General features: G+C 34.9%; 1 protein-coding gene across 24 annotated transcripts in view; it reads right to left on the reverse strand.

The window, feature by feature from the left end:
* C2CD5 (C2 calcium dependent domain containing 5) overlaps nt 1-15,659 on the reverse strand; it is a 63,532-nt gene that overhangs the window by 22,385 nt on the left and 25,488 nt on the right. For 10 of the 24 annotated variants that reach the window (XR_008451813.1, XM_054077312.1, XM_054077327.1 and 7 more), the window contains 3 exons: nt 15,023-15,088; nt 3,478-3,592; nt 759-947 (listed from right to left, as the gene is read on the reverse strand). Coding sequence is in view for 23 of the 24 variants with exons in the window: in XM_054077312.1 (XP_053933287.1) it covers nt 759-947; nt 3,478-3,592; nt 15,023-15,088 (370 nt within the window). In the remaining variant the exon portion in view is untranslated. The remainder of the gene's footprint in view (nt 1-758; nt 948-3,477; nt 3,593-15,022; nt 15,089-15,659) is intronic. The other 14 variants (XM_054077211.1, XM_054077292.1, XM_054077275.1 and 11 more) reach the window with 4 other exon arrangements.

Genomic DNA, 15,659 nt, shown 5'->3' on the forward strand with positions numbered 1-15,659 from the left:
CTCTCCATCATATAGTGAATATTGAAACAAACATTTCTGTTCTGGCTACAGTTTTCAGCAGTCCATCTACACAAGAAGACAACAGCCTCCTGCTAACAAAGTAAAAGAATAATAAATAATACTATGTTGGCAGGGTTATTATGTAAAAAGTAATGCAAGTGCTAAGCTATAATAAATAGCCTTACTTGTGACTACAATAATCCCTTGAAATATCTGATGATTATCCTGATAAACACATTACGAATTACCAATATGTATTAATCTAATTTTTTCCCAAAAAAATCAACTGTTTGTCAATACTCATTTTTCAATTTTTATTGCAAGAGCAGAAACAAAGAGAAACATCATGTTTCTCCTTCAGTTTATTTTGTTCATAAACTTCAACTAAAGCACACATCTTCTGTAAAAACCTGGCACCATCTTCGTTTTACAACCAAGCTATACAGAGTATAGAGAGAGTGTATATACATATATTACAGCCATAGCAGCATTTAGCTTATGTACTTTATCGTATATCTTTTTTTTTTTTTTTTGTAGCATGATATAAAGTTGAGAAAGATACCTGAAGAGCAGCAAAGAAAAAACTGAGTTATGATCTGTGGTTAGTAGTCAAATGTGTTACCTTATTCAGACTGTTAGAAACAAAAAATAGAATATCTAATTTGGTGCAGAGTTCCATTACTTCTGTTGTTGTTGTTGTTAGTGAAAAGCAGAAAAGTGGTTGGTCCCGCATCCTGCACTGTAACACTGTAACCTACCCTAATAGAGAAGAACTATCTTGGCTCTGAGGAAAAAAATCAACCTCTCCCTTCTCTGACCCTATGGAAAAGAAGTCAGGCTGCCATGACAACCTTTGTTCCAAACAGCCTTCCATGGTGCCATCCTGAAGAAACCTAGGGTTCAGTACAGCTGCTGTGCCAGACGCGGACAAAATACAGACCTCTTCACTATAAGAGAAAAGAATTACAACAAAATGAATTCCTACAACGTAGTGCTACTTATATTTACAACTATTAGATTAAAAGGCTGGTACAAAGTCTCTATGAATTCTATGTAACTACTAATTTTGTGCATTTGAGCAATTTTATCCTTTAAATATCAGATACAACACTCTTCAGGTATTCAAACCATTACAAAAGTAAGAGATACAGAAAGATTGATTAGAAAGACTCAGGAGCTTTGTCCTATGTTATAAGCAATACGCTATAACATCACAAAGGCTAATAAGGTTTTAAGTAAGGTTTTCAATACTATGGTTAATAACGTAAAGAAATCCAGGCAAGCAATAAAATCAAAAAAAACATTAAAAAAAAAAGGCATAATTTTACCAAAGTAAAATACAAGTTGAGAACCTCATCATCTTACAACATTCACTCTCAAAACAAAGTTACAACATAACACTGACAATCGTTCCTCTTGGAGGATAAAAAAGTAGTAGAACAGTAAAATCTCACTATGAAGAACTACAGTAATGGTACATATAGCATGCTAGGTAACTGATCAGATTTCTCATTTAACACAGTTAAAGCTCTCAGGAGTGGAAAGCATGATCACAGAGACTTCAATATTTCTGAAACTGTTAAACAAGAAACAAATTTCTATCATCTTAAAACACTGTATTAGAAAAAATGCAGAGAGAAAAGCTATCACACATTTTCTGGAAATATACATGTGCCTTTTTTTATTAGTCCCTTCTCTTTCCAGAATAATTTTTCATATATAACTTGTCTGGCAGACCAGTACTTATAGACAGAGCCTGTAGCTCTGTACCCTGTTCAAGCATGGAATAAAGCTGAACTGGCAAGTAAGCATGAGAACTCTAATAATTACACTATTTTATCAGTGATCAAATACTACTGCATTAAATTCCTTAAGAAAAACAGAAGCGTGAAATAACCCAATAACTGACTGCCTATATATACTGTATATTCTTTCCCCATAGTTACAGTAGAAAAATATTTACAAAATAGTCATGCTTTTTACCAGGAGACTGACAGCCAAAGGAATAAATCTTCCATTTTTTGTGCAAGTTCATTCCCCAGAGATGTAAACCTGCGCATTGCAATACTGAGGTAAATATGGTCTTTAATATACCAAGCAAGACAGGACACAACCAGACAAGGCAGCATAAGGAACACAAACCATGCCTTGCCTGTAAAGTAAGCTCTCCTGTTTTCCTACTCTACTACCACAAGCCCTTGACTTCTAAAAACTGTTTTCAAGTTTTGTGAAAGATCGACATACTTGGTGGTGGTTTTTTACCTGCAGTGAAGCAATAAATGTGAAAGAGCAACAGATGTGAAGCAAACAATGCCGTGGCTTTCAAACTGATCATTTCTGGTTATCTTCTACTTTACCAACAGATGGTGTGTGCTCATGAAAGCGCTGTATAACTCTGTATTTCTTTCTTCAACTTATCAATTGCAAAGTAAAATGAAACTTATTTTTCCAACTTCTCTCTTTAAAAAAGCAAATCTTTAGTGCTTTTTTTTTCAAGTATTTAGGCAAAATCTACTTGAAAAAAAGAAATTCAGATGTCTAAGTTTGCTTCAGTTACTTTCCTAAAGCAATTCAGAACAAGTAGGGAGCCAGAATACTTTTCTGTTCGGTACCAGTCAGACACACTTGGTACCAGGAGGAGCTCTTCATAGTTTACTTTCCAGAGCTGTTATAGAAAAAGACACAAACTTTGTTGGGACTGAGAGAAGGAAAAGTAATAACATGATGATCAAATTATTTTCCCAATCCCCAAGCCTCTCACGAAGTTTGTTATAAGTCACCAAAATACATAAGATTGGAATTTTCTCAGCCAAAGGGAATACAGTAAGACAGTGGAGTTTTGGCCCGAACAGAATGCAGCATTGAGGAATTTGATCTCAGAAAGACTACTGCAGAGCTGCACTTTAGTGTATTCAACAGTACCATAGTACTGAAAGATAAAAATGACACACATTTTCCAGAAAGAAATACAGAACATTAACAACTAAAGTATTCTAGATCTATCAGGTAGTATATTCTCCTTTAACATACAATTAATACGTTTTTCGTAAAGTACTTGTGCTCTAAGCTTGAAGTTTTCCATCTAAGTACTGGTCTGCCAGTTGTTACCCATTAAAGAAACTGCAACACATAAAATTTAAGGAATAGTCTTAAGCATGTACACAGATTAGGTTTAGAAAACTTCATAGATAAATCAATATTTTTACTACAAAAGCAAACACATTCGAGTGGTTTTTTTTTAAAAAATAAACATGGTAATGTTCATTGGAAAAAAAAAAACCTCAACAAAAACACAAACCCATTAACAAAAAAGCAGCACAATATTGAACTCAGAAAGTTACTCTTAAAAATCTCTCCAAAGTAGGTCTACTAGGCAGTACCAAGAACTGTACTGAAAAAGTCTGTCATTTTTAATTCACAGAAGATGAAATAAATTTGCTGTGGCATTTTGAAAATCAAATCATCATCATGATTTACCAAATGCTAGTTGATTCACTGTAGCCCACTACAGCATGACAACCCAATGCCTTGGCATGGGATTTTATTTCTTGTCTGATTTCTGCCCACCACGCATCTCGTGTCTCTGGTTCATCTGAAAGACAAAGTATAAATGAGTTCACTATTCTGCACTATGTCAACATAAAGCTTCATGCAATTAATCTGAAAAGTCAAATTTTACATACTCAAGTGTTTTTTTGTATCTGCACACTTATTTCCTAGCTATTACACTTCAAGCAAACACTAACAGGACTTTTTGATTAATTTTCTTGTTTATCACCCATGGGAAGAGGTTCTGACAAATTACTGCGTTCCTGTTGTTGTCCATATGACAGAAAATACCAAAATACCATAGATAATGTTCCAATCTCTACCTGTTTGAAGGCCATACTGTCAATTTCCAACAACATGAGAGCAGCATGTAACTTTCAAGAAAGCATCACAGATACTCTATATATATTGACAAACAAGTAGTAACGAAACATTATTTGTAGTAATAAAGTAATATTTGACTTCCATATACACTTGACATCTTTGAAATCACCTGAATCATTTTTCCTACTACAAGCAGTTCTGGTAACTGGATTTTAAAAATATTTATTCAAGACTGTCTGACTAGTCAAACACACAGTTTTAGCACTTCTCTGTCTGACTAGTCAAACACACAGTTTTAGCACTTCTAACCTTGAGAAGCTATAGGTATTTGAAACTACTACATTAACAACATGAAGAAGCACAAGATGTATGTTGACTACTATTAGTTGATGCTTTTTTGCTTCAGTATCCTGACAATGGCATCTTTTTCACTTCCTCCACTGATTCTTTACCTAACTACCTTTACTGTCTTTGAGGTTAAATGTTCATATGTAACCTACCTGCTTTCTTCGAATACATTAATAATGCAAAAAAGAGTGCTAGTAGAATAAGTTTATGCAATCCCTTTATTTTAACTGTTCAGTAATTAGCTTTCCACAACTAAAGCTCCTGTCTTGTAAGCTTTTTACATATAAAGTCAATGTGTACTGTCATTTACAACTGGAGTTTGTCAACTGTTTTTTCTTTCAAAATGGTTTACCGACACCAACGAACTTAATTGAAAACTATGTTAATTGTTGATACATATAGTAAGGGGGAAACAATAATAAACAATAGGTATTCAGATGTTATGAAGGGTTCAGAGTACACAGGTTCTTATACAATTTCCCTGAAATCAACTGAACTTTGCACAGATACAAACTTCTAGCCACTGAGATCTCCTTGCTGAATGATAATTTAAATTATTAACGTCAAAACTTGAGTCATTGGGAACCAATTTTGTAATATCAGGAATATCTATAAATACAGTGTATGATAACCCTATATCATACACTAGGTTCTCTGACAACATGACAAACAAAAATGAAAGATGCAGATACACACATTTTGAAACTTACTGAATTAAAAATATTGCACAGCAAGATGTATTCATTCTTGAATTTACCTCAACTTTTCATTTAGAACTAGGCTTTCAGCTTTCTCAAATAAAGTAATAATCATTTTCTAATTAAAAACAGAACACAGATGAATGTATATTCAACTATACCTAACTTTAGATGTTAATGCTTGTGCAACTCATAGCACTGTACTGACTAACAGCAGCCTTGTGTGTGCAGACTGAAGTTTATTCAACTTTTATTTTAAGAAATGAACACTGAACAGGAAAAAAACCCTACAGTGACAGTTCTTAGGAAGGTTCTCTGCAATCAAGACAAAAAATACACACATTATGACACATAACAGATTAAGGATTTTCATGAACCGTATCAATCATGTTCCATTATATCTGAGTTCACCTTCAGTAGGTTTCAATGTATTATCATAGTATCTCAAGGCATTGCATTTCACTGCTTCTCAACATGAAAACACTATTTAAAATCTTTCACTGACTGGGAAAATCAAATGCCTGAGGTGACATACAGTAATGCTGAATCAGATGGTTGGAGCACCAGCTATCAAGGTCTCACGCTTTTCAGCTTTCAAAAGCTGAGAATCAGGCAGAAATAACGCAAGGCATCATGGGTCTGGAGTTCCCAAGCTTGGCTATCAGAGACATTTGTGGTAAACAAAGGAAAGTGGGAGGTCAAACATCTTCTCTTTTGCACATGTCTCTCTGAACACAAGCTGTGATTGCTGCTGTTAAGTAATGGCAGTAATGGTACATGAATGGAGCAACTTTGGAAATTGTTTTAGGGCAAAGGCTATGGCATCTGACAAAATGGAGAGTTGTATGGGAGATGTGAGACCACAAGTGTGTTCTGCAAATGCTACCACTAACTCTTTATGGTGAAATGGACATGGATCATGGGAGCAATTCCTCCTTCTCCACCCAACCACAGACAAGAAGATTGTTTATCAATGTGTGTTTCTGTCTCTAACAGAAAAGTATAACTAGTAGGAAAAGTGGCTCAGTGCTCAGTGACTATGCAGAACATTTCTTACTCAATTAGACTTGATCACAGCCAGCTGCCTAGAAACATTGACTGAACAGCCACAAAACTTTTTGTACTTTACAGAAAAACACCTGCAAAAAGTAAACTTTTTGTAGATATAAACAAAGATAAAAAAGCCAATTTTACTAAATCATCATCACTTCTCTCTTCACACCTTCAGGTACCATTTGGCAAAAACTGTTCCTACTTGTCACCAATGACAAAAAATGCAAGAAAATGTGAAGTCATGATGAAGGAGTAGAAAGTGAGCAACAGGTGAAGTGACTGGGGATGAATAGGGAGAGTGCTGTGGAATAAAGAATGAGATTACAAACAAGAATATGACACTGAAAAGGTATGTAGCCACAGTAAAAACTGAAACGGAATGAAAGGCTGAAAAGGGAACAGATGTGTTTAAGGGGAACAGAAAAGGCAGAAATAGTAGTGACGGGTCCCAAACTCTATGCAAACATTTAACTTTACTCCGCAAAAATGTATAGTTTAAATTGAAGTTTAGGAACAAGTTCCTAAGAAAGTTAACACAGCTTTCTCACCTAACATCTACAAGAACATCTTATCATAATGGAAAGCATGTATTGTTGTGAGGTTGCTCAACACTTTGTCTTGCTAAAGTAACATTTAACCCTTGACTCTGAGTATCTTTTCAACATTGCAATTAACAAAACTATTAACTACAGTAATATAATGGATCATTTTCATTCTTACTAGATATAAGAACAATTTTCAGGCCATTGACTTCAGGGTTGATAGGATCAGTCCCAACATCTTTCAAAAAATCCAACAAATTCTCAATGCACAAGTTAAAAAATTTCTATACAACTCATGCAGGAGTGTTCATAAAGAAGACTGAGTCCTCTGCTTAAGACATTTAATTCAATATTTTTTTCTTCCAGGAAGTGGTCAAAAATACGAATCAGTATCTTTATATATAAATACTGTACATTCAGTTAACATCAACTTACCTTTGCATATTAAAACACAAAATGATAGTCTACAATTAAAATCAAACACCATGACATTGCAATAATAAATTGATACAAAACACTGAATGCAGTGCAATGTGTAGCATTCGTATTCTTCTGACAAATATTTTCACAAGCAGCCTCTTTTGACACATGAGCCACACAATTTCACACAGGGATGCCATCGTAGCAATTACAAGTTTAGTAAAGCTAAGGATTTACATAAACAATTAGAGGAGTTAGGGAAGCAGGATGGCATGTGTCCAGTACACTCCATAAGAGTGCCTGTTTTTTTTTGCTAAGGCAAAAGCTTAAGAACTAAGGGTTTGCAAAGCAGATTCAGCAGACAGTAGCCAGAAACGGTGGGTTTTTGGCGCATGCTTGGATCAGGTGACAGTACAGACTGAAAACTATGGCAGCTCACTGAAATGGTTACAGAAAGTAATGGCCCTGGATTCTAGGTGGAAGCAAAAAGGCAAGCATACATAGCACTCAATCACAAGCTCTTCTAGCAAAATCTACTGAGTAGTTTATAGCAAGGTTTATCTACAACTTTAAGCAAAAAAAAATCACAAAAATTACACTGCTAATTAAGCACCCCTATTGGAAGCCAGACTTAATATTAAACCTAATTTTCTTCATGTTTCAAAATTGGCTTGATAATTCTAACAAAGTGGAAACAAAGCACACCGTTTCTAGAGCTGAAGATCAGAGGAGCAATGTTTTCAACAATTACTGTATTCCATAAAAATTGTGCCAACTCAGAACTCCTCCAACCGAAACCTTCTAATCTTATTTTATTAAACAGCTTTAGAAGATACAAACAGCACTGCATTTATTTTGTGCCCTAACTGTTCCTTTAATCAGTTCCATGCACCACCAATCCACCTATCTCTTTCCTTCACAACATGAGTGTGACTTCTGTGAGGCTGAATTGTCACTAGGACAACAACATGTCCAAATCTTTCACCTGGAGATAACACTACACATTACTGACACTTTCCAGTTCATAAGAAGCAATATCTTTCCAAAGTTATTTCCTAGAGATTCATTTGTACAGGGTCTTTCAAGATTCAGCCAGAGTCTGCACAACACTAGGTCCATATAGATTCTCAAAAATTTAAGAAAAATTAAGAATGGTGTCTTGATTACACAGATCATATTCAAGACTTGTACTACAGCTGAATCCTTAGACGTCCTGAGACATAACTCTGAAGTAGGAACTATATGATTCATTTAACCTATGTTAATATTGTTTAATTTAGTAAATATTTACATCATGTAACATTCTGAAATTAAGAGAAAAATCACGCTATGAAAGTTTTCACAATCTACAAATGACTTACTGTTCTGTTGTCTCAAAAACAGCAATGGAGACACCAATAATATTCCTTCAAATTCAATCTTTGAGTATTTCACTAAGCATAGCCATTATCCACATACCTTCCTTATCCTCCTATTCTTGGATCTTCTTAATTAAAACCTATTAATCAGTTTATAAAGAGAAAAGTGTGGATTTTTTTTTTTTTTTTTGGTAGGTTTGTTCGGGGTTTTTTAAGACACCACTTTACTAGGTTTATAAGCATCCTTCCCTGAACCTCAAGGTTTAGTTTAATCCTCTCTGGTTATCTCACAAATACTGAAACTTCCTATCATCTTTCTAAAATATTTAACAATTAAATAAGTGTACAAAAAACCAAATCATTTGACTGTAAAGTTTAAGCATCAAATTTGGACAGCAAATAACTAAATCATTTGAAAGATTCCCAAAGCCAATTCATCCTTTTTTAAAAATTAGTCCCTATATTTATCTTTGAGAGTCAGAGATGTGAAAATGAAAACTTTGCTTATGGTACAGAAACTGAAGGAAGTAGATTATTGAGACTTATCAAATGAAAACTAAGATACACTAAACCAGAAGAAAACTGTGCAACTACAGTGCTAAAAAGAACGGATACAATTACTCCTACAAAATTTGAACTACAGCCTGGACAACAGTATTGAATCAGTGCTTTTCTGCCACATGAGATCAGAGAGAACACTTCTCACTTCACAAGCCCAAACTGCTGAAAAAGCAAAAAAAGCAGGTTTAAGTTGGGATGTTGAAGAAATTCTTCAATTACTGAAGAAACAACTTTAAGAACATTTAGGATTAAAACTGGATCCAGCTTTTATACATTTATAGGATGAGATATTCCAGCTAGCAGATTCAACACAAACCCATTCATTTGCAGGACTACCCTTGTGTTGGGTCACTCTGGCCAAATCACTACATGACCATCAGAAGACTGCAACAGCACGTGGCAGAAATCAGACAGAAATGCATCATCATTCCTTCTACTGGCAGCTCACTACTGAAGACTGTTAGCTTTAATACTAAGATATACCCCAAGACAGAGAAGTTACTAAGAGAAGTGTTTCTCTTAGTAACATTCCCATCAAAACTGAATTCTTTTCTTATGTTCCCAATTCCATGGAAAAAAACTATATCAGTACTAGAAGGCTAGAGAATACTCTCGTTTTCCTTACAAATGAAAAATTAAGAATTATGAAACAGAATTTACAGAACCTCCACAGCTTCTGTGTCTCTGATGCAGATGAATTTGTAATTTACACAGAAACATATGGAATTATAGTTTCAATTAAGTGATTTTAAAAAGGATGACGAGATGTTTTTACCTAAAAAAAATTTTAAAAAATTTTTATTACTCCGTTTTTTCCTAAAACTAAATATTACTAATTCAAATTTGGCTTTTGGAATCCTACCTTAACTTCCAACCAAGTCTCTCAGCCATATATTTCTGAACAATTTTATATTCTCAACATCCCTGACAGCAAGCCTTCCTAACAGCTCCTGGCTTGCTGTCAAAATCTTAGATATCAGAAATCAATTTGTTGCTGGAAAACCGTTGTGCCAGTGGTAAATATGTAACTTTGTCACTCCCATGTTAAAGATTTTATGTTGATCCTATAATGTCATCCTATAATGGTCAGATCGTGATTAAAGATGAGTGAGACACTAAAGATGATCTAGGAATCCGTTTCAATTGACCTTATTACAGCAACAAGAGCAAGGTCTGCCACTTTGAAGTGCTGCTAGATAATAAACTACTTATTTTTTCTTGTGTATCTCAGTTGTTTTGTCACTGTGGCACAATAAACACAACCTATTTTAAAACATGAGCAATCTTCAAAGGACATCTACAGATGACAGCAACAAAGGGCCTATTATCCAAGGCAGGAGATACTATGCTGTAACAAAACAAGTCTCCTTAAACCACACTTTTGTCTATTTTTTAACTAGTGTAACAAAATGCATTACAAGTAGGATTTAAACTTTAAAACAATCCAAACTAGATGGAATCTTAAAACAAGCAACAATACTACTCATCTAACACAGTCTTTTGAAAGAAACATACAGAATTTTTAAACACAAAAAATTGATCTCCCAACAAACACAGACAGATGTCCACAGACAAGACTGCCGCTTTCCTGCTGACTGCCATGCAATCAAACTACCTCACTGCACAACTGCAGAGCTGTCATAGCATTATTTTTTTCAGCAAACGATACTGCCTCTACATTTCCTATTACTTGCTTAAACTTCTCAGGCTTTCACTTATTACATTCACAGAACCACTGCATTCATTATTTTTATACACTCAAAACTGACACTAGTCAGAAAGGGCTCTCTCAGCTTCTGGATCCAAAGAGCCTTCATACAGTGGCTTTTGAAGTGAGTTCAAGATCTCAAGGAGACCGCATTAAGAGAAACGAAAACCTCAAAACTTACAAAAAATACGGAAAACATCAGTGCAAAAGGTCAAAGCAAACTGCGCCATTAGGCAGAATCCAAAGTACCAACTGCACCAGGAAAAAAACCACAACAACCCAACTACGATATTTCTTTATAAGAAACATAGCAACATCATGAACTTCAGTCTTAGCACTTAGAAGAGAAATCTCTAGTGCCTAATTCAGCTCAGAAAATTATCTTATCCATTAAGATTTAACCAGGGTTATCTCTGTAATCCTGTTAGTCAGTCAGAACTTGTGTTATCTGCCATTTTCCTACAACACTATCTGTAGCCATTTTACAATGACATGCTTACATTTAATTACGTAGTAGTTAGGAAGGTGTCCTCCCAACCAGAATCTTTCTGATTTTCTTCTAACAATAACATATTTTTGAGGCAGGCAAGAAGTTCTACAACCATATCTCCGCAACCACAGAGTGACGTATCATAAGGCTCAAAAGAACTTATTGCAATTCATGAAGGAAGAAAAAGTTTTAGTAAAGCCCCATATTTTGAAATTAGGTGTAATAACTTTCCACAAGACCACAGTTCTCTCTCTTACGTACGAATTCAAAAGCAAACTGTAGTGGTGCAATAAGCAACAGCTTAACTGGAGCAAGACGTCTACGATGGCTTTCACATCATTAGGGCAGTCCAGGGAGACTTTTAAATCAACATGAACAGATTCACTAGCTTTATTTTAAAATTATTTGCCTAAGTTCAAGATTTTAAATGCCAAGTTTGTTAATTTATGAATCTCTAAAACAACATAGGAATACTATTCTATACTCTGTGACAGTGACCATCCTTTGTTCAGTTACGAAAATATCTACTCAGAACTCTCTAGAAGAAAAATAATGCCCAGTCCCAAAGAAAATTATTTCATCAATATAAGGGTGTGTCTGCTTCCACAAAGAATATTCAAACACCATGCACATTAACCATAAAAAACATTTAGGAATAGTCACTCCTCTGGAAAGGTGGCAGAAATGTAAAATATTACTGAAAAACGTTGTACCCCTCACTCTGTTCAGAAAAACCTCTGACAACTGCCTTAACCTCCATTATCATATCAACACACACTCTTATGTACAAGAAGTCAACCTGGAAATTCTCCAAGAAAAGGCAGGAGGTCAAGTTTAAAATGTAGTTTTTCTACTAGTTATGAATGATAGCTGCATCAGACACTAACAAATACATTCTGACATTTCTTTCTGTGTTCTTACAAGTATGCCATATTTACACCCTAGACAGCAGTATGAAATGCAATTTGCACATTCACTGCATGTTTGTATTTCTGCGAAAAAAACCCATTCAGTTACAGAAACAAAACATATTCAAGCTCTTCTTCCATTTCGTCATATATAAAACCACAGTTATGGAGAATTTCACACTCCAACAGTAAGTCTGAATATCAAACAAGCAGCTAAGGAGATCCTTGGGAATGTTAATAACAATCTTTCCTCCTTCCACGTTTCTGACTACTGGAGCTGAAGAATCACTGCTGAAGCAGCTCCCCAAATGAGGAGTTTTAAAATGTAATAAATTAGTGAGAACACTGTATATGTTAGTGCTATGAAACCACTGCATGCAAAAGCAGTCTCTTCAACAAGTTCTTTGCACTTCCTAAGGAATGTTTCTTCTCTGTCTTTAAACTCAGGGAAAAACTTTAACAAAGATCCAGTCTTCTGTATCCAAGATTCCTTTCAAGCTTCTGTATTTATAGTACATCTTCAACACCTTTCTCAGAGACAGCATCAGAGTATTTTTAACACTGTATTACAGGCTCTCTTACAGGAATCATTTCTCTGCTTTTATTTTGCAGATTCATCTTGATCATAACTTTTTCAGAATTTTACAAACATTTAAACAATTTTGTCATTGAACTATATGCAATTCCCAGATGCTCAAGTAGTTTCTTTTTGTCTTTTCATTCATCAAATGAAGTCAGTCTTTACTTCCACATTTCATTTTCATGCACCTTCAAATCTCTGACTTTTCACCATCATTGGATGGTCCTGTTGTATCTTACACATTTAATTTAAAGAAGCCCCCTTTCCACTGGAAAAAAACCACAGAAATAACTTACACAGGTTACTAGCAAGCCTAAATGATGTCTGAACGTTTTCAAAACAGAAAACGTTTTGCCTGCTCATGGCTGTGATTATACCCTTGCTAATGTGAATGTAACGTAAAAATGTAGTATTGTTTTCCTTTAAGCTGCATAAATGCCAGCCCTCCTTTAAGCCAAGTATTAGCCAGCAATGACAGAGCTGGTAAGAAGGCTCTAGAAGGGGGACATGACTAGAAATCTCTGTTTTCTCAGATCTGCACAGTATACTCTTTATTCCAGTCTAAACCAGAGTTAACTTCAATATAATCTGCAACTCTACTATCCATCACACACCATGTTTAACAACTGATTTACTCTCTTTTCTTCTTTATTCAGCAACACACTTAGCATTGGAAAAGAAACATGCTTCCAGGAATACGAGGATAACTTGCTAAGTCCCTAACCAGTCGGATTAATTAAGACTGTTACTACAGAACAGCTAACATATGCCAAGCAACAGAAAGACAGACAGCTCTCAGCAAGGTATTAACTCCATATTAACTCTTTGGTTTAGACCTCTCTAGTCCAAAATTTTTGGATAACAACCACCCCTGGGTATAAAACATATATACATGTCTCCTTTTTCCTGTTATTCCTAAAAAATGTAGGGTGCTGTTTTGGATGTTCTGCCAAGAAATGAACTCATGACTTCCCCTTAAGCTTCCTAAGTTTATATTTTGGGATCACTTTTTAGCCTAGATCAATACATGTTCAGTGACTGTATATAACTCATTTAATTATTCTAATAAAATTATTCCATGGTGGCATTGTATTAAACACTATCTCAAAGAAGTACGAATCAATTCAAACTTTTCAAGGTAGCACACAAGATGAAAAATTTCAACACATCTTTAGCACCTTGGCTCAGGCTAAGTTATACCAGTAACAGATCTGAGAATTTTGTAATATTATTTTCATATGGAAAGTAAAATTATTTTCAGAAGATACCACTTTAGAACAAGCAAATAAAACCAACAAACCCAGAAAACCTCATCATTATAATATTACAAGACACTCACTGTAGCAAGGAATGAGGATACAAAACCGAGCCAATAGTTTTAGGCACTATCTGCTGTCGAAATACGTGTAAAACAAAAAATGCATACAGATAATTTAAACTGACGTTTATAGCATGACACTGCCATTTCCAAAGTGACGCAGAGCTGCACTGCAACAGTGAAGTAACAAGGAGGAAAGTTTCCGTGGGAAACAAATCCCCAGAGATCAGATTTATATCCTTCTACTGTGTCAGTTCTAAAAACATCAAAGTTTGGCAAGGTCTGCTTGCTTGGCTATTAAAAGCAGAGAAGTTATGCTTTTTTTTTTTTTCAAAGCTTGACACATTTTCCAGAGTAAAAGATGGGGAGGAAGTGTTTATTTCTCCCCATTAAGAGGCCAATACTCTATGTAGCTTTTACGGTGACTGCATCAACTCACTCTGATCCCTAAAACTACATAAAAAATAGAATACAGGGGCTTTTTTCAAGTTAGCTGTTAAAGTGATTAAAAGGTTTGAATCATTATGTTTCAAGTCCCGCAAGCTGACTGCATTTTACAAGACAACTTATGAACCAACAAATCCAGACTACATACTACCCTTCTCTTTAAAGAGATCATCCTGTTTATTTTCCATTCTCTCAATTTCTATAGCTATTATTTAGAACAAATACATTCATTAACTTCCTGAAATTAACAGAAGTACAGTCATTGTTCAAAACAAGTGCAAGCTCATGCAAAACAAACCAAAACAAACCAACAGCCTCCCCCAAATCAAACCAACAAACCAAAAAAAAAAAACACTATTTAAAAAAAAAAAGAATTCACACCTAACATGATCCCAACCGTATAAATAAGAATTTTTTTTACCTAAATTACTAGCTTTGTGGACATTAAGCTGAAAGCTACTACAGAGTCTCATCTGAACATTCAGCTTTCTAGAGCAACATGAAATTATTCTTAGCAATACTGTTTCATACTAAAACAACATTTTGCAATTTTAAAGAAAGCCTTTAACAACATTAAAAGAAGACATTTAAGTGTTTGGTGGTTAAACAGATTTAAATTTGAAGCATTAACCTAAAAATCCTACTGCATTTTTAAGAACTTCACTGAGCTGCCATAATTTCTGTCAGCATATGTAGTACTGAATGACTAATAAAATACCTGAATTGAAACTATTCCAGTCTAGCAGTTTGTATGATCTGGTGTTACCCATAATTCCGACAAAGGCTGAGTTCAAAACAGCAAATTAGTAGATCAGTTATAGGAGCAGAATAGTGAAAAAAAACTACCAACAAGAACACAATTGACAACACCACTCCACAGGAACTGGAAAGACACAGACAGCAGAGTTAATAAGAGGCTGAAATAGAAAGGGAAAAGAGGAGCATGCTACAGTAATCTAGTTCTAGGTGACCAAAGTGAACAGTATATAGCAATAATCGTCTTATTATTAAGTTGTCAAACCAGCCCTTCAAATGTTCTTTCCTCTTCTATAGTCTCACGTTTATTGATTTGCCAGTTTGTTTCCTTTAATATTTAACAGACTTATTTGACTCAAATGCACATCATCTCAAATGATCATCACTGGACCAGAAATTCTTTTTCTACTTCTTCACCTTCCCTCCCATAGTCACGTGCCTTAATTCCCCTTTTTGCTTTTATTGTTTTGCAATATACTGAGTTCAAAGTACCATGCATCTTACATTCACTTGTCAGGAGCAATCTACAAGACCCACAAGAACACTGCAAAGAGCCACTTAGTTGTGCAAATGTGCATCTCTATCTTCTTTTATTTCAT

The sequence above is a fragment of the Cuculus canorus genome, chromosome 1, assembly GCF_017976375.1.
Source record: "Cuculus canorus isolate bCucCan1 chromosome 1, bCucCan1.pri, whole genome shotgun sequence".
Lineage (NCBI taxonomy): Eukaryota > Metazoa > Chordata > Aves > Cuculiformes > Cuculidae > Cuculus > Cuculus canorus.